At 40.1% G+C, this 25,545-nt stretch overlaps 2 protein-coding genes across 2 annotated transcripts in view; both read right to left on the reverse strand.

The window, feature by feature from the left end:
• LOC308089679 (uncharacterized protein) overlaps positions 1–25,545 on the reverse strand; it is a 496,849-nt gene that overhangs the window by 183,022 nt on the left and 288,282 nt on the right. The gene's annotated exons all lie outside the window — the stretch shown is intronic.
• LOC308082233 (extracellular calcium-sensing receptor-like) lies at positions 712–12,502 on the reverse strand (the record flags this gene model as incomplete). The annotated part of the gene is made up of 6 exons (XM_080423911.1): positions 712–1,625; positions 2,464–2,587; positions 2,680–2,907; positions 3,937–4,212; positions 11,918–12,078; positions 12,307–12,502. 6 exons carry the CDS (start codon positions 12,500–12,502, stop codon positions 712–714), a joined length of 1,899 nt encoding a protein of 632 aa, XP_080280037.1.

Consider the following 25,545-nt stretch of genomic DNA (forward strand, 5'->3'; position numbering starts at 1 on the left):
TATGTTCAGCTGATCCATCGTGCAAACGATGGACTCGCTTCCAGACAGAACAGATGTACAAGTTGTCAAGGCGATGCGATGCCGATGAGATAAGTATTTTTTACGAGACAAAGTTGAACCTCTTCAGCACGGTGAAGTTGGTTTCACATTAGGTGAAGTCAGTTTGAAGTTGGATATTTCCTGTTGCCTTTTAAGGTGTGAAATGGGGCGTGGACAATGCAAATTAACTTCTTGGGAACGCGCTTTTGATTTGAGTGCCATACACGTATGTGTTAAGGTGAGAACAGAAAGCCCCTAAATAGAACAGTAGAACTTGAATGGAATATAGTCCACCGGGTGTTAGACTGCAACATATAGTTATAGTACATGAAAATACACAAAATGTATAGTCTAACTAATTATTAACTCCAATTTATTAGGCAAACAGAAAAACAATATGAAAAATATCAATGGCAACTGTTGAATCATTGACATAAACTTGTGGGTGAGTAAATTGCAGCATTTATTTGTTTTGTATTAATGTGTTCATGTGTTTCTTCCACAATGGGTTAAGGAAGAGACTGGGAGTATCATATAATCATTATTATCATTAATAATAAAAGACAATGTTTCTTCACCATGGTTCATCGTGGTTGACCAGCTGAGCCACATATCTAAAAAAAAAACTATTGTAAAATACAAAGAACATGAATTATCATTGAATTTCTGCTTCTACGTCTTGGTGGCGCCACGACCCATGATGGACTTCTTAGTGTTTCTCTCAGGTTTCAAAAGCATTATATAACACTTTGGTCCAAACAGCGCCCCCAAAAGGCCAAAACTAGATGCTAAAATAGCAAAGACCTCCACTACATCTGCATATTTCCCTGGAGAGCTGATATATGCTGGGATGAAGGCTATCCACACGGCACAGAAGATCAACATGCTGAAAGTGATTAACTTGGCTTCATTGAAGTTGTCTGGAAGATTCCTTGCCATGAATGCTAGGATGAAACTGAGGAGTGCCAGTAAACCAATATAACCAAGTAACACAGCAAAACCAACTGTTGATCCCACTTCACACTCATAGACTATCTTATCACTGTGGTATTGTGTGTTCTTATGAGGAGTTGGTGAGGCAGACACAAGCCAGGCTGTGCAGATTATTGCCTGGATTGAAGTGAGAGCCAGAACTGTTCCTCTCTGCTGCATGGCACCGAAAAACTTCATAATGTCTGCACCACCAGGCTTGGAGGCCTTGAACACGGCCAACACCACCATAGTCTTTACCAGGATACACGAGACACACAACACAAAGCTGATCCCAAATACTGCATGCCTCAGCTGACAAGTCCAGAGTCTGGGACGACCAATGAACAGAAGTGAGCACAAGAAACACAGTTTGAGTGACAACACAAGTTGGAAGCTGAGTTCTGAGTTGTTGGCGCGTACCATGGGCGTGTCCCGATGATAGATGAAGATTCCCAGGACAATGGCACAGCTAAGTGTGCCTAGCAATGAGATGGTTGTCAAGGAGATACCCAGGCCCTCATGGTAGGAGAGGAACTCCATGCTCTTAGGGACACAGTGGTCACGCTGGGGACTGGACCAGAAGTCCTCTGGACAACTGGTGCACTCTGTAGAGTCTTAACAAAGTGTGAAAGGTTAAAGAGAGAGAGAGAGATAAGTAAAGTATTTTCCTAAAGATCTCCTACATTGCTACATCCTACTATCCTACTATTAGTGCAACGGGAAATTGCTTCACCGATGGGTGTTGCCGATACTTTTTGCTACTTTACCACTTCTTCAGCAGCCATTGTTTCAATATGTTGCCGGTCTTTCCACCATAGTATAGTCTTCTTTTACTCCCCCCCCCCCCCCCCCCCCCAGGTTGGCACCAAATGCTAAAGCACTTAAATACTCCTTAAATGCTGCAGCATTTAAAGTCCTTACATTAAGCCAGCACTGGCTCAGGAGCCTGAGCCAAATCGTTAAAGAATGCCCTGGTTACATATGGGCCGAATGTTGTGCTCTTAGATTTGAACGAAAGAAGAGCCCGGACTTTTGGTATATCGATCTGAAAGCTTAAAGCTTATTTTTTACTGATTGTTTGGTTGATTTATTGAATATTGTATTAACAGTTTGAAAAAAAAAAGCACAGAAAGTACAGGTCTATAAAACAGGATGCTAAAAGGATTAAACCCAAGGATGGGATTGTTTCCATTTGGGTCCTGTGTATTCAATTCATTGAAACATTTATTGACAAACAATAATACACAATACTATTTAAAAACATCATATGAACGAGTAGTAATCAAAAAGAAAAATATGTTCAGTAAACAGTTCGGGGGGCATTTCTGGTGATAGGCTTGGACTTTTTAAAGCTTCACAACTTTTTTTATAGCACTAGATATGATGTGACAGTCCCAAGTCTGTAGTCTTCTATCTAGTAGTTCAGGTGTGGAACTAGTAATGTAAACCTACCAGTCTGATTGCTGATCTCTCCCTCAGAACAAGTAATGCAGTCAAAGCAACAGACAGGTTCTCCTTTCCTTCTTGCCACACGGGTTCCAGGGGAACAGCTCTCACTGCACACTGACCGAGGAGGCTGCAGAGGAAAGTAACAACGATCAGTTTCAGTCTAAACTCAATTACATTCACATGAGCTCAACATGAGTTATTTTAGAAAGCTGAAATTACCTTTTTGGATTCAAAGTTCCAGGAGATTCTGTCTTCATCAAGGATGAATTCTTCATCTCCGGAGGCTGACTTCCTGACCACACCTACATTGTGAATCTTTGTGCTTCCATCAGGAAGCCACGCCCAGTTCATTATATCAAATATTGGTGTAGCATCACCATTCTCATCAAATGATACATGCTCACCAACAGATGTGGTGAAGTTGACCTTTTCGAGGTAATAGAGAAGCTAGAAATGGTGATGAGTAGAATCATGGAGAGAAAGAGACTTTAAAAAACTACTTAAGGGTCCTATTTTGCACCCAAATCACGCTACACACTATTTTTGGATTTAGCATTGCACAAGTGGCGTTCCTGTGGCCAAGTTGTCATCTACCGCCACCATCACTAAAACACCCGTGCTACCCCTTACATAGGTGTGGTTTGGGTGTTACATTAATAAAACCAATCAGCGTGCCAGGTGCCATTGCCTTTAAGATCTGGCTGCCCTATGCCTTATGCACAGTGCTAACGCTCTCTCCCTCTCTGCCCTTCTCAGCCCGACATTGATTGCTTTGGAATAAAATATTTGATATACAGAATTATCACTCACACATTGCTGGTTATAGAAAACTTAAAATTACAGCAATTGCTTAATATGTTCTAGATCACTTAACCCATTGAGACCTGAGGCCGATACTAAAAACGCCTTCTAAAACCTAACCTAAAGTATTCTGAAAACGTTCAAATTCTTACAAAAAAAATGAATACAAAATGATGTTGGTATATGTATAGCAACAACTAATGAGACACAGAGGTGGCTCCCGGATTCAGAGGTATAACAATGTATAGGTGGCAGCAGGTCTAAATGGGTTAGACTGAATGGTCTGGTGTGGTTATAGCAAACTCAAATCAAATTATATTGTATTTGTCTCGCCCCAAAACTCGCAAAAAAAAACTATGACTAAACCTAACCTTATTCCTAAACTTAACCTGAGTAAAACTATGCCTAACCCTAAACTTATCCATTACCTTAACCTCAGTAAAACAAAACAACATGTCCCAATAGGGACAGGCTGTCATTGCTTAATCTGCTTTCCTATTGGCAGGGCTTTAAACAGCCATAACTCCAGTTCCCAGCATGCTAAACGCCCCTAACTTGGTAGGTGCTCTTGGATGGCCAATTATTACTTAGTTGGCCTTGACATTTCAGAAATTTTCATCCAGAATCCAGAATCCAACTAGAAACATGTAAAGGTTAACTGAATTAGTATCCCACCTGCCATGGCTGTATTGTCTGCAAACTGGCACAGCCGTGCCCAGTGAAAGGCCCTCTTCCTGGCACACATTGCAACATGTCATGGAGGGCATGGGCCAGAGCATACACAGCCTTGTATGAATTATAGTCTGCCCTGAGGTCAGATACATCCAACAGGGTAGTTTCTGCTGTTCCTAGGTCCTCTTGTCCAGTACACACCCTTCCACCAGCATCCACCCACTCTGACGGAAGGGGTGCAAATTTGCACTGAAATGTGTGCTCCCAAAACTGCCTTACCTGAAGAAACAACAATGAAGACTTATAGTCCAGTCAATCTGTGGTTTGACCCAAACAAAATCACAAATTAGAGCATATCTCTGCTTCTGAACATGCTGATTTCACATAATGTATGTCTATAAAGTTTTCTAGGGTGTTCTTTGACATAAAGTCATCAGATATGACCAGGGGCGGCCTTTCCTATGTTTCACCCGTTTCAATTGAAACGGGCCCCGAACCTCAGGGGGCCCCCGAATTTTCTTGAAAAAAAAAAAAAAAAAAAAAAGTTTTGATTTTTTTTTTTTTTTTTTTTTTCTAAATAAAAGTTTTGATTTTTTTTCAAATGTTATTATTATTATATATATTTTTTCAAATATTATTATTATTATTTTATAAAATAAACTGTTTTTATATGATATTATTTATTATAATATATTATTATTATATATAATAATATATAATATATATAATAATATATATATATTATATATATAATTATTATATATTATATATATATTTTATATTATTTATTATATATTATTTTATATAATATTTATTTAAAAAAAATAATGTGGGGGCCACATATTAGTTCTTGAAACGGGCCCCCAGATCACTAAGGCCGCCCCTGGATATGACCTCTTCTCAATGTAGTTGTGGGTACCATTACTATTACGGGTTAATATATCAATAAATATTGCTTACCCCCCAAACAAAATAAAATACAAAAGGTTTTTGGATGTGTTCCGGTAGTATTGGGAATACTATATAACATAAAACGTAGGAAAATATACCTCCAGGAAAGGCTTTTTTTTTCCTGTTCATTTTCAGGATGGTTTCCTGAAAAAGCTGTCAGGAGCTTAAAATGGTTATATCTCAAATACTACTCGACCTAGAAAGGTGGTTTGTGTCTAATAGTCTAGGACCTGGCTAAGATATGTATGCACTTAATTTAGGAGAGATTATCTCAACTGTTCTTGGCTAATATGACCCCAAGGAACAACTTAGGAACTATGAGAAATTCTCTATCCGGGGTGAAATACTCGGAATTGACCACGCCCCTTTTAAAATGACCGCTACTTCAAACATGGCTCTATCTTCTAAACCGTTGGAGCTACAGATTTTATGAGGTGCTCAAAATTTTCCTAATTACATTCCTAATTATACAGCTACAGCTAGTACAGTATGTGCAACAATGCACAGCATAAATGTAATCCTATCATAGGATGTATAGAATTTGAACAATAGGTATTATTGTACATTGTACATAATTGTCTTAGTGTTACAACAGCAACAGAACTGATACATACATTCAGCATGTCAAAAGGCCATTACATCCCAGATTTCAGTACGTTGGGCTGGTATTGGGACTCCATGACTAAGATTTGGGAACCTTACTGGACCCGTCTTGCAGATGCCAGTAAAGCTGGCTTCAAAAGTCATGTAGTGGACATAAAGCAAATTATGTGAAGCTGGAGTCCGTTGGATATCCTCGATATAGAAGTTGATTAGAACAAAAAAAATATGTGATTCTAATTTAAACATAATATTGTTAAAATTCTATACACCTTTGACTAGTATGATATTAATCAATTTATACTGAGCATTGCTCTGCATATACTGTACTGGCTGTTGCTGTATAATTTGGGTTCAACTCATATTCTATTGTTTCAACATCTGTACACAGGTTGTTTCTTTTCTTCAGTTTGATCTTAACTCATTCCAACAACTCTACACTCAAATCTGGATGAAACTTTATGTTACAATACATAACATTTTTGATATAGGCCATATTTGTAATAAGCAAATCAGAGTGCTCTAGATGGCTTCAATCAATGATATGAGCATTCTAATGTGTTTTTAATGTTCAAAAAGTATAAAATAGACACCAAGTCTAACTAATTGTAAGATAGTCACCATCTTTGAAATATGCAAAATAGAGGTCCAGCCACACCCAGTCAGATAAGCATTCCAACATGTTTCTAATTGTCAAAAAACATGATTTAGACACCAAGTTTGCATTCATAGCTCATCTGGTTCAAAAGTTATAGACAAAACCTTTTTCAGGTGGCGGCCATATTGGATTTGGCCACTATGATGACCTATAGGGTTGCTGGCTCGGGCACAGGTTTCAAACATGAGTATTCTGAACATTTTGAGCACCTCAGAAAATCTGTAGCTCCAACGGTTTAGAAGATGGCGCCATGTTGGAAGTGTGGTCATTTTAAAAAGGGCGTGGTCATTTTCGGGTATTTCGCCCCAGATAGAGAATTTCTCATAGTTCCTAAGTTGTTCCCTGGGGTCATATTAGCCTAAAACAGTTGAGATATTCTCTCCTAAATTAAGTGCATACATATCTTAGCCAGGTCCTCTACTATAACCCTTTTAGGGCACAGAGAATGTGACTGAATCAGTGAAATTACCATCAGTTAAATATTTATTGCTAAATCCAAGATGGTGTCCTTCCCAAGGTGATGTCCCATTGTACTAATTTAAAAAGATGTTAAGTATTGAAAATGAACATAATAACTGTCACATGTAATGTGAAAATGGTTAAAACGTTAGGAAGCATGCATTGATTACTTATACAATTACTTAAATAACCACAAAGTAGTCAAGCATTCCAGTAAAACAGGTCTACCAGCCCATTATGAACGTGACTTATACAGTCACTATTTATTGGCATCCTCAGACTCCTCTGGAAAAAGCATAATTATGGATTGTCACATTCCTCAAGTTGACATGGCCCATAGACATTATTACATGGTAGTCCATATATTCAACAAGAACGGCAGAGTGTTTCGCAGGCAGTGGAGCAGTTACAGTGTAATGACCTTTAAGAGACTGTCTGGAGCAACATTCATACAGGTTTCACCCCCAGTTCATGACATCCATACCCTCTTATTTTCCCATGCAGACGTTCAGACAAAGCTGAAGGTGTCACAGTGCATTGTTACAAGGAAATCTGTGCACTTTCCACTGAAGAGGACAGCCATTATTTGGCATCCAAGGTCCTCAATCACCTCTTTGGTCTGGTTAGGGGCATTGAATGTACTGGCACAGGAGGAAAGGGCTAATTTAGTTGTTCTGCTTTCTCCTTTCGCATGGACACCTCAACACATGACACAAAACCGAAGGACAGGGTCTCATTTTGCAAGCCAATATGGAAAGCAAACTTTTTTGCCAACACCAAAGATCATGCTCCCCTCTACCCACCCGAAGTGGACCCTACGCTGCTACACTCTTTCACACCCCTTGGGGACCATACGGAGGTACCAGGCCCTCAAGGTGACAATGACTCCTGAGGCATTTGACAATGTTTTAGACTTCATCCTACTCCTTTTCGGACATTGTTGTTGTTGTTTTTTTTCTGTTTGTATTCTATTCCGTCTTTTTTTAAATAATGTTCGAAATACAATTCAGTCATTCATGTGGAGCAGCATCTCACAGTAGGCCTATTTAAGAAATTGAAATACACTAATAAAGTCAGTTCAGCAGTAGTTGAAACTAAAGCTATCGGGCAGTTAGCAAACATGATTAAAAACTATGTTTTTGTGAATGCCACTGCGCTAAATATACCTTGGAAAATACATTTTGAATCACATTAACACTCCCATCATGTCCTGTGTAACATAAAATACATTCGGAGAAACGGGCTCACAGGCTCAACCATTTTTCTAATTAAACAGATTATTATGCCGATTTACAAACTTAAACTCATTTGATCCACTGTATCTTTTCCATTACAGGTCACTGGAAGGTATATTGAGGGGAAAATGTGAAAGTAAAATTAATTAAAAAAAGCATTAATGTACATTTGAGGGGTAGCCTTTCTCCCCTAGATCAAAAGATGCGGGAGTCCGTGCTCCAGTGTGCCAGTGATTTGACCACTCAGATGCTACTTAACCCTCTAAGACCCAGTGATCCCTTTTGGAAACAATTATATTTTATAAAGAAAGATGTTTAAATATTTTTTCTGTTATTTTTTCAACTCTAAATCCTCATTGGGTCCTATTGTTTAGTCTTACAATGGCATTGGCCAGGATATTTGCATATAAATACCCCCCACAGAGCGGGGAATCATCACAACTTGAAAAATCTCTGTTGGAACAGCATCTCTTTTTTCTCTGGAAGATATTCCTCACAAAAACGTAAGTAATATGCCTGTAATATTTGTTTTGGTGAACATTACAATGTCTAGAACATGTACATATGTTATTATTGTGAAATATATGTCCCAAATTTAAATTAGAGTATAATTCATACTTGTTTCTTTTTGGAATCGTTGGGCCCTCTTGGTTGCAAAAATTACAAGGGCAGGCCTAATGTTCACCTGGTACTGTTCAGCCTTATATATAGTTTTCACAATAGATTTAAACAGTTATATGTGTATTTCCCCCACTTTGCATTACTATATATATATATATATATATATATATATATATATATATATATATATATATATATATATATATATATATATATATATATGAGAGAGAGAAACAGTGAGAGAGAGTAGGCTATATGTGCATTTTTACTTTAATTTCTAATTTCCAATGATATTTGTAACCATTGTTTTGACAGTCAGAACCATACAAGCTGGTTCCTTTGTTCACAAAAACTGAATTGTTTGCTTTGAGCAGTAAGCCTCAGAAAATGTCCACCCAAAGTTTCTCTCTCCCCCTAAACAATACATATTCAACCATAGTTTAACCAATATATTCCCTTGTTATTTCTCAGTATGTTTAATTTGCTTTCAATACTACAAGGACAGTGGGACCACTGTGGTACTTGTTGGGGGTTGTGGGGGTTGTTCATTATTATTCATTATTCATTCAAGGTGTGGTGGGTACTTAGGGGCAATGGAATGATGCCCACTTAGGGGCAATCATCATCACACAATAGGTTTGCCAGACAGTATTGTATGACTTGTGAAATGTTGTTTCTGCAGTGATGTGTAAGCACTACTAAATGTACTAATGGTATGTCTTTATTTCATTTCAGAATGCCACAACAACAGAAAGGGCCTCGCTTCTCAGCAAGGGATGTTCTGGATATCGTGATGAACGGAGAGAGTGATGTTGACATAGACATCAATGAGACTGATGAAGAGTCAGATGAAGAGGACTGTGGCATGGGGTCCAAAGAAAACCAACCACCCAGTGAACCACCCAGTGAACCCACTGACCGCCCAGCAGACATTCAGCCGCCCCAACTGACCTATTTTGTTGTTCTTTTAATAAAATTGATTAAAAAATATGGCTTATTGGTGTTATTATTCATAATGTATACTGTTCTGAGGCCAAATATTATTCATAATTGATCTGAGGCCAAATAATAAACCATATAAATGAATCCTTAAGTTGTTTTAGTGAAGTAATTACACATTTGCCATGTTATCCTTAAAAATGGCCTATAGGAAATTTTGCTACCTGATGGACCCAACGTTTCCATATGGAAACATTTGCATAAAAACTTACCAAAACATAAAAAATAAAAAAACATTATATTTTCCTCTTCTAAGTACTCCTACAAGACCATCTGAAAGGTTAAAACATTTTTTTTGCAAGTAGAAATATATCCGGGTCTTACAGGGTTAAAGCAGAATTACATTAACTTAGATTTGCTCCGCATAAGGTTATGGGTACCCCAAATTTCAGCGGCTGTCATGGGTTCCCATGACAGTAGTTGAATCTCAACGTTTTTGAAATGTGTCACTGGATAGATACCTTTACAAACATTGGTGAAGACCTTTCTTTTTCTAGCTATTCATTCCAAGATGTAGGCTATGTAATATGTATATATAAATATGTAATATCCCCTGACTACTTGGCTTGTAGTCAGGGGATTTGTCCAAATATTGAGCCTGTTACAGTTTCAGTAGTTGCAGTTTCACAAACTGACCTCTGGGGACACACTTTTGAACATTTTATTTCTTATATATTTAACTATGTCTATAAGGAACTATTTATACCAGGTCATTTTACTCCAATATGAGTGGTGTGGCACAAACTGTGCCACAATGCGGCAAACAAATGGGTGTTGAGGTACTGTTACCCCAAATACAGGCATCATCAATATAGTCTCAAAAAGTGTTTTAATTGGAAAGATCACCCGACAAAACTCAAGAATAGACACTAAATATGTTGGATAACTCCACATGAACCCTCCAATATCTAGCACCATTTTGACCAAGAAAGACTGCACCGCTTTAAAACCTCAACACTATAAGTTACTATCGTAACCCCGGTTGTATGAAATACGAAGCGAGAGGTCTCGCTATGGGAGAGCGCCCTCTAGCACGAATACATATGCATTGATTGATATACCTCCAGGCAGAAAATACCCTGGCTGGAAACCTGCTCCTGCCCCAGCCTCCAGGTGGCTGTGAGAGTGTATGGCAGGGAGGTTCTGTCGTAGGAGGGGGGGGGGGGGTGATGTGGGGGGATGATATCGTCGTCATCCTCCGCCGGAGAATCGATCGAGATGAGGTCATCCTCGTCCCCTACCTCCATGGCTTCGTCGTGGAGATCCTGGTAGACGTGGTCCTCCAGCTCCCCAGGGGGGTCCGGAGAGAGAGAGGCGAGGTCGCAGCAGGGAACTTATTTAGCCGCTTGCGGAGAAACTTGGTGTCTGTGTCCCTGCAGATTGGGCAGAAGGTTCCCTTGAGGAGCCCCCGTCTGCCATGGTTAATTCCCAGACAGGTCACACATTGTGTGTGTTTGTCGAAACCAGACATTAGGTGCTCGCAGCGCTCGCAGGATTTCTGCAGGGGAGCGGCAGTGGACCGGGTCTTCTTCCTGGTCCCTGACGCCATTGCTCTTAGCGTAAGCCTCTTGGGTGTCAACTAAGGTGTAGGCGTGGTGAGGCTTTCGGCTCTGGGCCTACTCGCTGTGGACTGGGATAATCCGGGGAAGGCCTGCCAACCACGAATATCCCGTCGATGCTAGCTTTGATGCTAGTTGGACGCAACACGTGGAGTCAAGGCCATAGCCGAGCAGCAGCGGTGAGCTTAGCCAACAGCTATCGCACGTTAGCCTCTTGCTAGCTACTTTGGTTTCCTTTTCTTCTAGCCTCTTGCTAGTGTTTGTGCTAACAAGGGCTACTAGGCTAGGCTGTAGTTAGCGGTTAGCGTCGAAGCTAGTACGGAACAGTCAGCGCCGAAGCAGAGCGGTTACACAGGTGCTGTATTTCGGAAAATAAAAAGTAAATTTAAAGTGGGAATCACCTCGAATCGTTAGCGTCTCACGGTCGCAGAAGCTCAGTCCTGGCATTGTGAGACTTAATTAAGCTAAAAATCCTTTGGTGAAAACTGAGGTGCGTCTGCATTAGTCGAGAGAAGAGACAAAAAAGGTGGAACGGATGTCGTCCCCTGAATATATAGGAGCTGAAGGCAGGACTTCCGCTTCAGGGGAACGAATCAGGTTTCCAGCCAGGGTATTTTCCTGCCTGGAGGCATATCAATCAATGCGTCTGTATTCGTACTAGAGGGCGCTCTCCCTGGAGCGGAGTATTAAAATATAACGTTGCTTTTGACCTTGAAAAAATGAACTTTTAATAGATAATGTAGGAGGGTATTAGGACCAATACAAACTATATCACATTTCTATTGCAATTTTTTTTGATGGGCCTTTTTTGGCTTAGATTGACTGGCCTATTAAGCATAAATACAATGACAGATGCAATTTAGAAATAACAGCTTAAATATCAAATTAAACAAAATACTCACTATGTTATCTTCATGGTTGTTATCAGGGTCATTGTTAGGATGTATTTTTAACAAGAAGTCCTTGAGACCCGGTATCTCTCCATGACGAATGGCAAAACCCAGGGTGCCTCTCAGGTAGGGCAGGTAGTGAGGAGCCTGGAGGTATGGGTCTCTCCACCAACCTGAAGTGGCAGGTAAGATCCATAGCAGACCTGTCACATTCTGCTTTACCACCTGTTGAATGTTTTGGAAAAAAAAGGAGGAACATAAAACGGGATGCCTTTCCTTCAATACATTCTCATTTTAGATTCCTTTGAATTATGAATCCCTAAATTGACATGTATCATAATAACAAACCTCCTCCATGACATTATATATATATTTAGTATATGCAAATACAATGACCACACGAGCTGTGGACGTCTTCATCACAGTGACAATCCTCTGGAGTTTAACCAGGTCATTGTCTAAGGGCAGAGCCTCTGAATAAGCCACACAACCCAGACCAGACTGGTCCAGGTCAGACTGGAGTATTAGGGCAGCATCACGGCCTCCATCATCATCACTAAACAACAGTCCTACCCAGGTCCACTCAAACCACCTCATAGTCTGGAGTATAGCTTGCACCTGATTGGTTAAAGGAGGGATAAGTGTTTAGGTTAGATTATTCACATGGTGGTAAATCAGTGTGTGGAACATGAACTACTAGATACCATCATGTCTATTTTGTGTACAAGTTCACCTGGAAGACAAAACTTGGTATTGTTCTAAAGAAGGATGGGAACTGAGTCAGGTCGCTGAGACAGGAGCAAGAAGCATAGTAACTTATCTGAAAAAAAGACAAAGCACAAAACATCTGTTCTGTAATGTACAAGATCATGGGTGTTCAACAGTAGATTAGTTTTTCTTTTACATTAATCAATTGAACCCTTGCATCCCTTTTCTGTGGGAAACATTTGCCAAAAAAAGCAAAAGGGGAGAAATATAAATATTTATCTTCAAACAAGCAGTGACTGCCTTTGCCCTTTGGAATCTCATTCCAGAAAGCAAGTGGATCACAATGTGCTGTTTTAACACAAACACTCTACTCTACCCTATGATCACAATGTGCTGTTTTAACACAACCACTCTACTCTACCCGATGATCACAATGTGCTGTTTTAACACAAACACTTTACTCTACCCTATGATCACAATGTGCTGTTTTAACACAAACACTCTGCTCTACCCTATGATCACAATGTGCTGTTTTAACACAAACGCTTTACTCTACCCTATGATCACAATGTGCTGTTTTAACACAAACACTCTACCCTACCCTATGATCACAATGTGTTGTTTTAACACAAACACTCTACCCTACCCTATGATCACAATGTGCTGTTTTAACACAAACACTCTACCCTACCCTATGATCACAATGTGCTGTTTTAACACAAACACTCTACACTACCCTATGATCACAATGTATTGTTTTAAACACAAACACTCTACTCTACCCTATGATCACAATGTGCTGTTTTAACACAAACACTCTACACTACCCTATGATCACAATGTATTGTTTTAAACACAAACACTCTACTCTACCCTATGATCATAATGTGCTGTTTTAACACAAACACTCTACTCTACCCTATGATCACAATGTGCTGTTTTAACACAACCACTCTACTCTACCCGATGATCACAATGTGCTGTTTTAACACAAACACTCTACTCTACCCTATGATCACAATGTGCTGTTTTAACACAAACACTCTACTCTACCCTATGATCACAATGTGCTGTTTTAACACAAACACTCTACTCTACCCTATGATCACAATGTGCTGTTTTAACACAAACACTCTACTCTACCCTATGATCACAATGTGCTGTTTTAACACAAACACTCTACTCTACCCTATGATCACAATGTGCTGTTTTAACTCAAACACTCTACTCTACCCTATGATCACAATGTGCTGTTTTAACACAAACACTCTACCCTACCCTCTGATCACAATGCAGACTGACTACATCTGTGTATCCTTCAGCACCATGGACAGCGACACTGTCACAAAACATCACGTTTTAACCCTTAATGAATTACTAGGCTACATTGTACTAGATACATGGACATTGTTTTTTTCATAAGACGGGCAATAACAACAACAAATCCTTGGTAATCACCTGGTACCCCCCCCCCCCCCTCTCCCTTTTTCTCCTAAGAGAGAGAGAAAGGGGCAGCGAAAACCCGACACGGACACAGATACAAACCAAGCAACAAAACAAAGGATAAACAGTCACTCGTTGGTGACGGATTAGAGAGAAATTTGAATGTTAAAAATCCATTCAGAATCATGTGGTCCATATGTCCACATTATAAACATATAACATTGTTGTAACCTTATTATGTATAGAGAACAGTGATTAATAAATAAGGTTTAATGTCACAATATTATTATTATATATCCTGAATATCACACCACATCGTTTACTCTCCAGTCTGTTATATTAAAAAATATATTTTATCAGGCCAATTGATGGGCCCGACTCAGCACTGTAGGATTCCTACTCTCAGGTCTGGGCAAATAATCTAATTATTGTGGCAGCGGTGTTCAAAAGGTTAGAGCAGAGCACATGTTGCCGGAAGGTTGCTGGTTCCTCCCCCAACACGGCTGAAGTGCCCTTGAGCAAGGCACTGAACCCCTAACTGCTCCAGTGGAACTGCTCAGTGGCAAACAGTATAAGACTGTGGTTGTAATGGTCAGCTCTGTGTGTGAGTGTGAGTGTGTGTGTGTGTGTGTGTGTGTGTGTGTGTGTGTGTGTGTGTGTGTGTGTGTGTGTGTGTGTGTAGGGTGTTGCTGAAAATAAGCACTTGTGCCCAGCTACTGCCCTGGGTAAAAACAGACCAAAAAACTAACTTCCAACACAGATACATTGAGCTCTGACCTTTAGAAAACCTGCTTCACACTCCATTCACACCCTTCCCTCTCTGCTCTGCTAAAGGAAATATCGTCGGTTGAAAACCTTGTGTGTCCAAAACTGTTACTTTCCATTTTCACTTAAAACAAAACAAAGAAATATTAGAAAAAAAAGCAGACCCGCAAGCTTACAACGTGTCACACTGTGATGTGTTGTGACCTTGTTGATCGGCTATGATTGCTACTTTGGTCTAACACTGTAGTAAGACGAAATAGGGCATTCATAAACATTTTTAAAAAGATATTGAAAGATGCAGACACAATGTTTCTTTCTGACAGCAACTATTATGTCTTTCAAACTGCAAGAAGACCAAATATATTATTTATCATATTTTAGATTTGCAAATAGCCAAGTAAGCACCATTAAGCATGTATACAATAGGCCAGGGTAAAAGGGGATTCAAGTAGGAAACTTACCATGGGCACTCTGTACAAACCTAACATTCTAGAGATGGCAATAGACATTTTAGAGGTAGAAGGACCCACAATTCCGATCACTGGAGGAGACCCGACACAGCTCTCATCCAGTGTAAACTGCTCCTCTCTCCCACTGATCAGTGACATCGCTGCACGGAATCCAACTCCAAGCGTGAGACAGGTGTCATAGATACTGTATCCCAGAGTCACATTGGGCAGCAGGCTGGGGTTTCTGTTGATCTCATTGACGGCAAAAGCAATGGTCTGGACCCCTTTGAACCCATTGATGGTAAAACTAACACACACAATTACACTGTAACCTTGAATATCATTTCTCTCAGAAACCATGTATCATTTAATAAATGAATGCCTTACTCTGTCTTACTACAGGGTCACACAAACATAGCGAACTAGCTGATCTACAAGCTCACAAGACATTGGACCACAACGCCTTTTGAGCTTGTGGATCATCTAATTTAGGATTTTTTTTAAAGTAACTTTTAAAGGTTTAAAGGTTTCCACCTGACAGCGCCTATGTACATTTGTAGAAATATACAAATCAACTAATCCTGGTTCTATCTATCAAAACAAGGTCAGTGTTCTCTTGCTTGCTAGTTGTGATACTCACTGATAGCAATAGGGCTCCTGTTGTTTGGAGTTAAAAGACAGCTCAGGGAACACAGAGGTGACGTGTAAGGGAATCAAACCACCCAGAAGAACATCTCCAGCCTTGTACAATCTGTTGAGATTAAACTGTGCCTGGAACACACAAGAAGAGGAAGATGAGGAAGACAAAGGAGAGAATGAAGAGAACAATATCAAGTATGAAAACAGGTGTTTGACTAGAAAAACCCTCATGACTGTCCTCCTCTGTCTAACGCCCCCCTCTCTTCTCTAAATTCATTGTCCAGTTGGTAAGTTTTATACACAGTGCTGTGCCATCCCCTGTGCCACCTTATGGCATTATGTAATCCCTGTGCCACCTTATGGCATTACGTAATCCCTGTGCCACCTTAAGGCATTACGTAATCTCTTACAACACCCATCTGAGCAGAGACAGAAGTAGAGGCAGGGCTTAACATACATTAACAATACTTTCATACATGAAAATATAAAATCACAGCCAGGCCCCAGATTGAGCCTCTCATCCACAACCAGTGACGGACAGTAACTAAGTACATTTACTTCAGTGGTTCTTAATTACATTTTTGGAGTTCTATTTGTTTTTGCAAGCACAGGACTTTTGGGCTACTACCTTAGCCAAAGTGTGCAGGATTGGTCCGTTTTGAACAAAATGCCTAAAATCATGAACGCAGCTTGCAATTTCCGTGAAATTTCACACGCACATTCCCACTAGGCCGAGGAAATGGCACCCTTTTCACATTGGCCTCTTATTATTTACAATAATGACCACCTCCCCGTACATTATCCCTTGCATAGGTATGTGCGTATCCCTATTTTGAGGAAGACATCCCTTTATTGGTCATCCCTCCCACTGTGGGTGTGTGAGTGGAAAGGCCCTTATTCTGGCATCCTTCAGATCTAAGGAATCATGACCTGAAAATATATTAAAGTAAAACAGGCTATGTTTACAAGTGTTTGTTCATGTCAATTACAAAATAAAGTTATCCAGTAAAACAATATAACACTTAAAATAGCTTTGTCTGTCTGTCTGTCTGTCTGTCTGTCTGTCTGTCTGTCTGTGTGTGTGTGTGTACACACAGGAGGCATACAAGGGAGCAAAATACCGTTCTCTACAACTCATGATGCTTGTCACATTTAAAAAAAACAGACACATTACATTGGGGCGGCAGTGGCTCAGGGGTAGAGTGGCCGGGTAGAGTGAACTGGAAAAAAACAGCAAGGTTCCCGGGCTGGGGGGCTCCCCCAGAGTTAGTGTCGAAGTGTCCTTGAGCAAGAAACTGAACCCCTAATTGTTCTCGATGAGCAGGTTGGTGCCTTGCATGGTTTCCTCCGCCATCGGTGTATGAATGGGTGAATGCACAATCTATATAATCTATATATCTATATAAAGCGCTTTGGATAAAATCTCTATACAAATGCACCATTTACCATTTACAGTAAAAAGAGGCAAAGTCATTTGAAAACATTAACGAGAGAGCAGACAACATTGGTAAAATAACTGCTGAACCATTATGCAGGTATATGAAGGTGGTGGTCTCATTACAAGGACCTATGATTGGTCCCTCTGGTTACAATTGTAAAAAGCAATGAACTTTGAAATGAGTTAACCCTTTCATTGTGTTAGGGTCTTTTTTGACCCGTTTCCAAGTTTGAATAGGTAAAACGTACCCTTTACATCTCTTTATTGGAACGAGGCTTCATGATATCCCCAGAAATAGCCATTTTAACACAACAAAATTATTTATCATCATTTTAATTAATTCTGATGGTCTCAAAAAAAAAGTGACACTTGTGGTGTCAGGGTCCGAAATGACCCGGCAAAGAATTGTGGCTCAATTCCCCCCCAAATTGTCAATATTCAATGTTTACATGAGAGAGACTTGTCCTCAATTAGCATTTGCTATCAAGAGAAAAATTAAGTTTGAGTTTATGAAAAATAAATGACTTTTTACCTTCTACCTTCGAGTCATTTCGGACCCTAACACCACTAGTGTCCCTATTTTTTAATAATTTTTTACATTTTTTAAAGTTAAAAAACGAAAACACATGTCTTTTTTGGAAGTATGTTCTAATTATTATTCTTAATTATTCTATTATAGCTAGATAACATCATTATCCATTGCCTTCATTATAGGAGTAAGAGAAGTGTGTCGGATTGGCTATGACTTCGTAGGTCTATTTGGGTTTGCCTTGGCTATATTTGGCATAGACCTGTTTCAAAAAGCTGACGCACGCCGTAGCGTAGCAGGTAATTCTGGTCTTTTTGTACATTCGGGTATTGGTGTTATGCCAAATGTACTGTCCAATTGGCAAATTTCGCAAATGGACCGTACATTTGGCAAAAAACACTCTCAAATAGACGGTCTGTTTGGTATTGACTAAGCCTTTGTTTGGCATTGAGTGTAATTACCAACTTCTACCTAAGGGGTGCTAGAAGGTTGTCTCCTACCAAATGGACAGTCCATTTGACGATTTCAGGCCAAATTTGATGTCATCCCAAAATGACGGTCCAATTGGCATGGCCCTAATGTACTGGTAACCCAAGTTGACAAAAGCCATCCCAAAATGACAGTCTAATTGGTTTGCACTTGCGAAAAAGCTATGCTAAGTCGACATTATTTAAATCCTGTACACAAAAGTTTTGGGTCATGCCCAAGTAGACAAGTGGTCATCCCAAAAAGACAGTCCAGTTGGCTTGTTACAAAGCCAGGGCCATGCCGGGTGGACAGCCAATGAATCCCAAAACAGCCAAGTCTTGCTAAATAGACGTAAGGCCTCAGCTGTTGCTCTTTTGGCACTGTTTGGTTTGTGGGCCCCAGGGAGCTCCCATAATGCATGTGCACTAATTAGGGCTATCAACAAATATGTGGTAACAAGTTGAAGTTGTTCTATAACACGGTCCCGGAACTTGGGCCATTTGAATTTTCACAAAACTAAACTGGAAGTCATGCCGAATGGACATTCGGCCTTGCCATGATGCTCTTAAACCCCTTTTCTGTTCCAACAGGCGGTTTCTGGAGCAAAAGCTCTGCACATTCTGATAGAGCATTGAAACATGATTTGGTGTTTGGTGTTCATAGCACCTAAAGCACTTTAGAAATAAGCCCAAAAGATGGGTTGATACCTTACAAAAATCCAGTTGTTACCTAACAGGTACGGGTCATGCCCAAGTAGACAAGTGGTCATCCCAAAAAGACAGTCCAGTTGGCATTGCTCGTAACCAGGGCCATGCCAAGTGGACATCCAATGACTTATTGACCTTTTCCAAATTTTCAGACAATGTGCGGCGTCGAGCACAAAATCTGTGATAAATCGATGGAGATATTTTTCAAAAATCCGAAACTTCTCTCCATCCATATTGAGAGTAAGTTGATTTTTTGGCACCGGCCCTAAATTTTTCTGACACTGATAAAGCTCAAAGTTCAGCGAAAAGACTGCAAATGTCATTTCTCGTAATTTTTTTAGAAACTGTATTTTTCTGGCTATAGACTAATATGATAACGCTGATTCCAAATATGTAAGTTTCATTGTTCTCGGACAACAAGAAGTGCCTCAAAACGTCACTTCCTGGTTGGTTTAAGGGTGTTCCAGGCCTGTGAGTGCTCGGATATATATATTTTTAAAATCTCCACGTAAAATGATGCTTAGATTTGACATCATCAAACCCTGATATCAAATCCTGATTTAATTATCCCTTAATTGGCTCTGGTTACAGCCTCGCTAACTCGCTGAATATCTCAAATACGATAAGGACTTAGGGCCTCGGCGAGTTGTACAATTATCCGAAAAGCGGTTTCTAAAGACGTATCGTTATCAACAAATATCGCTTTATTGTGTGTAATAAGTTGAGATTTGACCACAGCCAATTAAGGAAAACTATAAGGCCGTGTGTGAGGAGAGTTATATTGGCACGTTCGGGGCGGCGCATTGATTCAGAATCTGGTGTCAAATGTTGTTTATACTCCATTTGAACAGTTTTTCACTGTTATCTCTGCCTCTAGAGGGCGCCGAAACAATCGGACAAGGGATTATCGATCAGCTCTTCACCCCGGACGCGACCATATAACTTTCCCCACACACGGACATGCGGTTCTGAAAATAGTTGTATTTGATTTGATTATTTTTTTAAATTTGGATTATGTTGTAGAGCTGACTGAGACAAGTGGACAACGACGTCCCAAAGAGACAGTTCATTTTGGCATAGACTTGGTAAATGGTCAATGCCAGGTAGACAACGACGTCCCAAAGAGAAAGTTCAATTTGGCATAGACTTGGTAAATGGTCAATCCCAAGTAAACAAGTGGACAACCCAAAAAGACAGTTCATTTGGCATTGACTAATACAAGACCATCCCTGGACTGTCTTTTTGCAATATACCATGTGCACTTGGCATGGCCATTTCCCATGTCTAAGCCAAATGGACTGTCCTTTTGGGATGACTACTTGTCTACTTTGCATTGGAAAACTATGGATTATGATAGTAACCTCGGTACTCTTAGTAGTGCAATCAACCCATTCCTATGCTAAATGGACTGTCCTTTTGGGATGACCACTTGTCCACTTGGCATGGCCCTGGCTTTGGGCAATGCCAACTGTACAGTCCTTTTGCAATGTACCATATGTCCACTCGGTGTGGCCATTTCCCATGTCTATGCCAAATGGACTGTCCTTATGGGATGACTAAGTTTCTACTTGGCATTGTTAAAACTCTACCTTTAGGTTACAAACGTAACCCTGGTATATGTGGGGGTAATGCCCAACCGGACAACGACGGCCCGAAGAGACAGTTGATTTGGCATAGACTTGGGAAAAAAGGAAAGTAAATTTGGCTTAGACATGGGCCGGCCTCAAGCTGTAGGCTATGAACATAACCCTGGTACATGTGGGGGTCATGCCCAAGTGGACAAGGATGTCCCAAAGAGACAGTCAATTTGGCATAGACTTGGGGAAAAAAGGAACGTCCATTTTGCTTAGACATGGGCCGGCCTCTAGCTATAGGTATAGAGAGTAACCCTGGTACATGTGGGGGTCATGCCCAAGTGGACAACGACATCCCAAAGAGAAAGTCAATTTGGCATATAGGGAAAAAAGGAAAGTCCATTTGGCTTAGACATGGGCCGTTCTCTAGCCGTAGGTTACAAACGTATATATTGGACAATATACCATATGTCCGCTTGGCATGGCCATTTCCCATGTCTACGCCAAATGGACTGTCCTTTTGGGATGACTACTTGTCTACTTCGCATTGTGAAACCATAGATTACTGATAGTGACCTCGGTACTCTGAGTAGTGCAATCAACCCAAGTCTATGCCAAATTGACTGTCCTTTCGGGATGACCAAATGTCCACTTGGCAAGGCTCTGGCTTTGGACAATAGCAACTGGACGTTCCTTTTGCTATGTACCATATGTCCACTTGGCATGGCCATTTCCCATTTTTTTCTCTTTGCCAAATGGACTGTCCTTTTGGGAAGATAGGTGTCTACTTGGCATTGTAAAAATTCTAGCTGTAGGTTATGAACGTAACCCTGGTACATGTGGGGGTCGTGCCCAAGTGGACAACGACGGCCCAAAGAGACAGTCGATTTGGCATAGACTTGGGGAAAAAAGGAACGTCCATTTGGCTTAGACATGGGCCGTTCTCTAGCTGTAGGTTACAAACGTAACCCTGGTACAAGTGCAATATACCCCACATGTACCAGGGTTACTCTCTTGACCTATAGCTAGAGGTCGGTCCATGTCTAAGCCAAATGGACGTTCCTTTTTCCCCCAAGTATATGCCAAATCGACTGTCTCTTTGTGACGTCCTTGTCCACTTGGGCATGACCCACATATGTACCAGGGTTACGTTTGTAACCTACAGCTATAATCCCTGTTCTAAGCATGGTCCAAACAGTTACATTAAATAATAATAATAATAATAATAATAAAATATAGCTGCAAGCAGCAATAAACGGGTTTGAGGCATGAGAGGCAAAAAGCGATATGCAACAATAGCACAATAAGACGTAGAAACAGAATAGATTGAACTTGAGACAAAGCAGCCCATGCAATTAACAAATTAGCATTCTCAACAGCTGAGCAGAGGGATTGTGGATAGTACGGAGGGGGGCAATTGGGATTGAGAACCTCACTCATGGACACTTCAAACCATGGCCATTGACAGGAATCAAACCTTTGACCTTTAGGACTCATAGGCTGGCACATTACCAGCACTTTACCGACTGAGCTATTCGATCCACAGACAGACACCAGTGTGAATAGAGCACACAAAGATGATTTTTCTTCCTTTTTTGATGAAGCCATGCCCTTTACAATATTATTTGGCTAATGAAGGCTTAATTTTTTCACGTACAAACTTCTCTTCAACTGAGATTTTCAGATAATAGTGGTTAACAGATAATAGTGGTTTAAGTCCTTTGGCCGATTGGAGTAAGATTGGTTTCAGTGATATTTGGAGTGACCCTCTACAATACTACAAAGTTTCACAAAAATATGAATATGCATTTATATGTTAGGGGCAGACGAATAAGAGAGAGAGAGAGAGAGAGAGAGAGAGAGAGAGAGAGAGAGAGAGAGAGAGAGAGAGAGAGAGAGAGAGAGAGAGAGAGAGAGAGCGAGAGAGCGAGAGAGAAATAGAGAGATAGAGAGATAGAGAGAGAGACTAATGAGGAGTGAGTGAGGGCAGGTGTGATAATGGATTGAGAGGGAGTGACAGCAGGTGAGGTGGGAGGATCCAATCCATGGGAATAGGCCAGGGGGAGTGTTGCACACTAGGATGACTCTTTTCTACAAGAACATTGACAAAAATACAAGCTCATAACGCGTCACATTGTAGATCGGCTGTATGTGGTTACTCTAGGTGTTGTATTAATAATTAAATCTGCAAAGTAACAAGTAACTAAAGCTGTCATATGCTGTAATTGTAGAATAGAAGTAACAACAATGGAAAGTAAAGTAAAAGTACCTCAAAATTGTACTGTGCATTGTAAGCACTTCATTTCATTAAAATGTGTTTAGCATATGGTAGTGTATTACAGTTCACACAATTCATAATTTCAATAATTCATTAAATCACATACACCCAGAAGGAAAAGGAGCAGGAAGAAGAATAAATTCTTATTAATACCTGCCCCCTATCCAATTTAAACAATATATATATCCTTGATGATCGGCGCATACCACCAGTACCTGCACTAACAAACAAAAAAAACAAGCAAAAACAAGCAACAAAACAAGCAACAAATGAACAAACATATAGTAAACAAAACACAACAACAAAAGATAACTCCAAAGTCAAATCCTTTCCTATTCATCTTAGACATATTGTCTAATAATTTTTTTTTATAGCATTTTTTAAATTGATAAGGGGGCAGGTACTTGTATTGGTACTTGAGTAAATGTACATACAGTACATTTACATTTGTAGTTACTGTTCTGGAACCTGAGCACGTATATGTGTGTACGCATTCCCAGACAGCATATAAACACTCTTCCTCTTAGTTTGAACGTGAATTGTCACGTCCGTTTATTTAAGATTCTGGAGTGTGAAACTGTAAATACAGAAAAATTACCATGTCATATTTTAACTAACAAATATTACAATGAACTCATGACATCAATGCAAAATACAAAGCCTGAATGAGCTTTCTGGGACTATTGTAATCATCATGAATTTACTACAAATGTTTTTAATCTAGCAAATGTACAATGAAATAATATCACATGAAAAGTCTCTTTTTTAGAAAAATAACTTTAAACAACACAAATGAACTAACAATCTAAGGTTACTCACAAACAAAGCTTCCTTGAGGTCTGAATGCAGTTTCTCAGTTTGCTAGGTCTAAGGGTGTGGCTAATCCCCCTTGATTACTCCCACAAGGTGTAGCTGATGCACACTTGATTAGAGGACTACTGATCAAAGGACCTGAGGTCATGATGACCTCTAGTAATCAAATAAGGTGATATTCCCTTGTCAGCCTGTAGAAGGTGATAAAACATGGAAAATAAAAGCATGTAACATAACTTTCACTTCTCAGCACCATTGAGGAGCCGAAGACAGGCTAGGTATCACCAGGTGCACTGATTGCTAGAGTGCAGAGGGACATGTGTTCATATTAATGGTCTTAACTCAAAATGTATATATCACACAGCTTAGATTTTTTAATTAAATCGGAGAGTGATGTAAAAATAAATCCTTAGTGTAAAAGTTGCTTCAAAGAAAAAGCATAGGTGGTGTCCATTTGAATGGAGTTTCTAAGTGAAAGTATGTAAGAGGAGTAGGGTGCTAATGTTTTGAGGAGAATATAGTCTATAAATATTGAAGATATAATAGTGTTCTCACTGCTCCTGCAGCGAGCCCACAATAAAGACCGTAAACGTAAATGATTCCAACAGGGGAACTACTTTTCAGCTCAACCCAGCTTAGATGTTTTGATTAAATCGGACAGTGATGTAAAAAAAAATCTGTAGTGTAAAAGTTGTACGTTCATCAAATGTCAATGTATATTGTTTCTTGTGTCTGGGAAGAGCTATTATTATTAGATATAATAGTGTTCTCACTACTCCTGCAGCGAGCCCACAATAAAGACCGTAAACGATTCCAACAGGGGAAACTACTTTTCAGCTCGACCCAGCTGAGGTGGTCGTATATGGCACACAGGGGATCAATCCGGGGTTAAGAACCTCACTCATGGACACATCAACCTATTGCTTTTAACAGGAATCGAACTCTCAACCTTCGGCACAGGCTGAGACACTACCTGTAGTGCTATAGCTTCGTCCAGGCTGAAAGTTGTCTGTTGAAGATCATAAACTGTTGCCTTCTGTCATGAACCAAGCCCCTGTTTCATTAACACTAAGATCACTCGTTCACAAACCATTTACCAATGGAGAAATTGTACGTCTCCTCGGAACCGAAACTAGAGAAAGTAGACGATCTACAAGCTCAGAAACACGTTGCTATCTGAAAAGTTGTGAGATTGTAGATCGGCTATTTTCAGAATGAAGTATGTCATACATTGAAAAAACACTCAAATAAGCATTTCACGTTATCTTTATATATGCATTAATTTATGCAGTTGTGTTTTGTGCAATGAAATTGAAAAGTAGCCTGTTCGAGGTGAGGTTTAAACCGGTGACCTTGCGGTTGTGAGGCAGGTACTGTAGAGAGAAGCCATTTGACCATCAGACCTCAACTGGTGAAAAAGGAGCTCAAACAGATGACACAGTTTCGTGCAAATTGCTCAGAAATCCTGGGTTTAAATGTTTTTCAAACTGCTCAATATGGTGGAAAATATAAGGGCGGAGCTTACTGGTCAAAGTGATATATGTGTTCCTCATGAGTCAAGGCACGTGTAAGCAAGTTGCATGGCTGTCGGCCAAATGAGGCATGACTTTTACCTGTTTAAAGTTTGCATTTTCAAAAAATTGCTATAGCAGAGAGTTGGCGTTGAGTCGCCCCTCTCGGGGTTGCTGTCGCGGCTCGTTTGTAGGTAAAACAAACAAAATCCTTGGGAATCAGACGCAGTCTATTTGGAGCACCAAACAAGCGTGCTGGCGCCTACATTTCCTATCTATCTGCCTTTAACTAAGAACTTCTGAGCGTCTTCCTCGCCA

The sequence above is a fragment of the Gymnoscopelus braueri genome (assembly GCF_963280865.1).
Source record: "Gymnoscopelus braueri genome assembly, chromosome: 1".
Classification (NCBI taxonomy): domain Eukaryota; kingdom Metazoa; phylum Chordata; class Actinopteri; order Myctophiformes; family Myctophidae; genus Gymnoscopelus; species Gymnoscopelus braueri.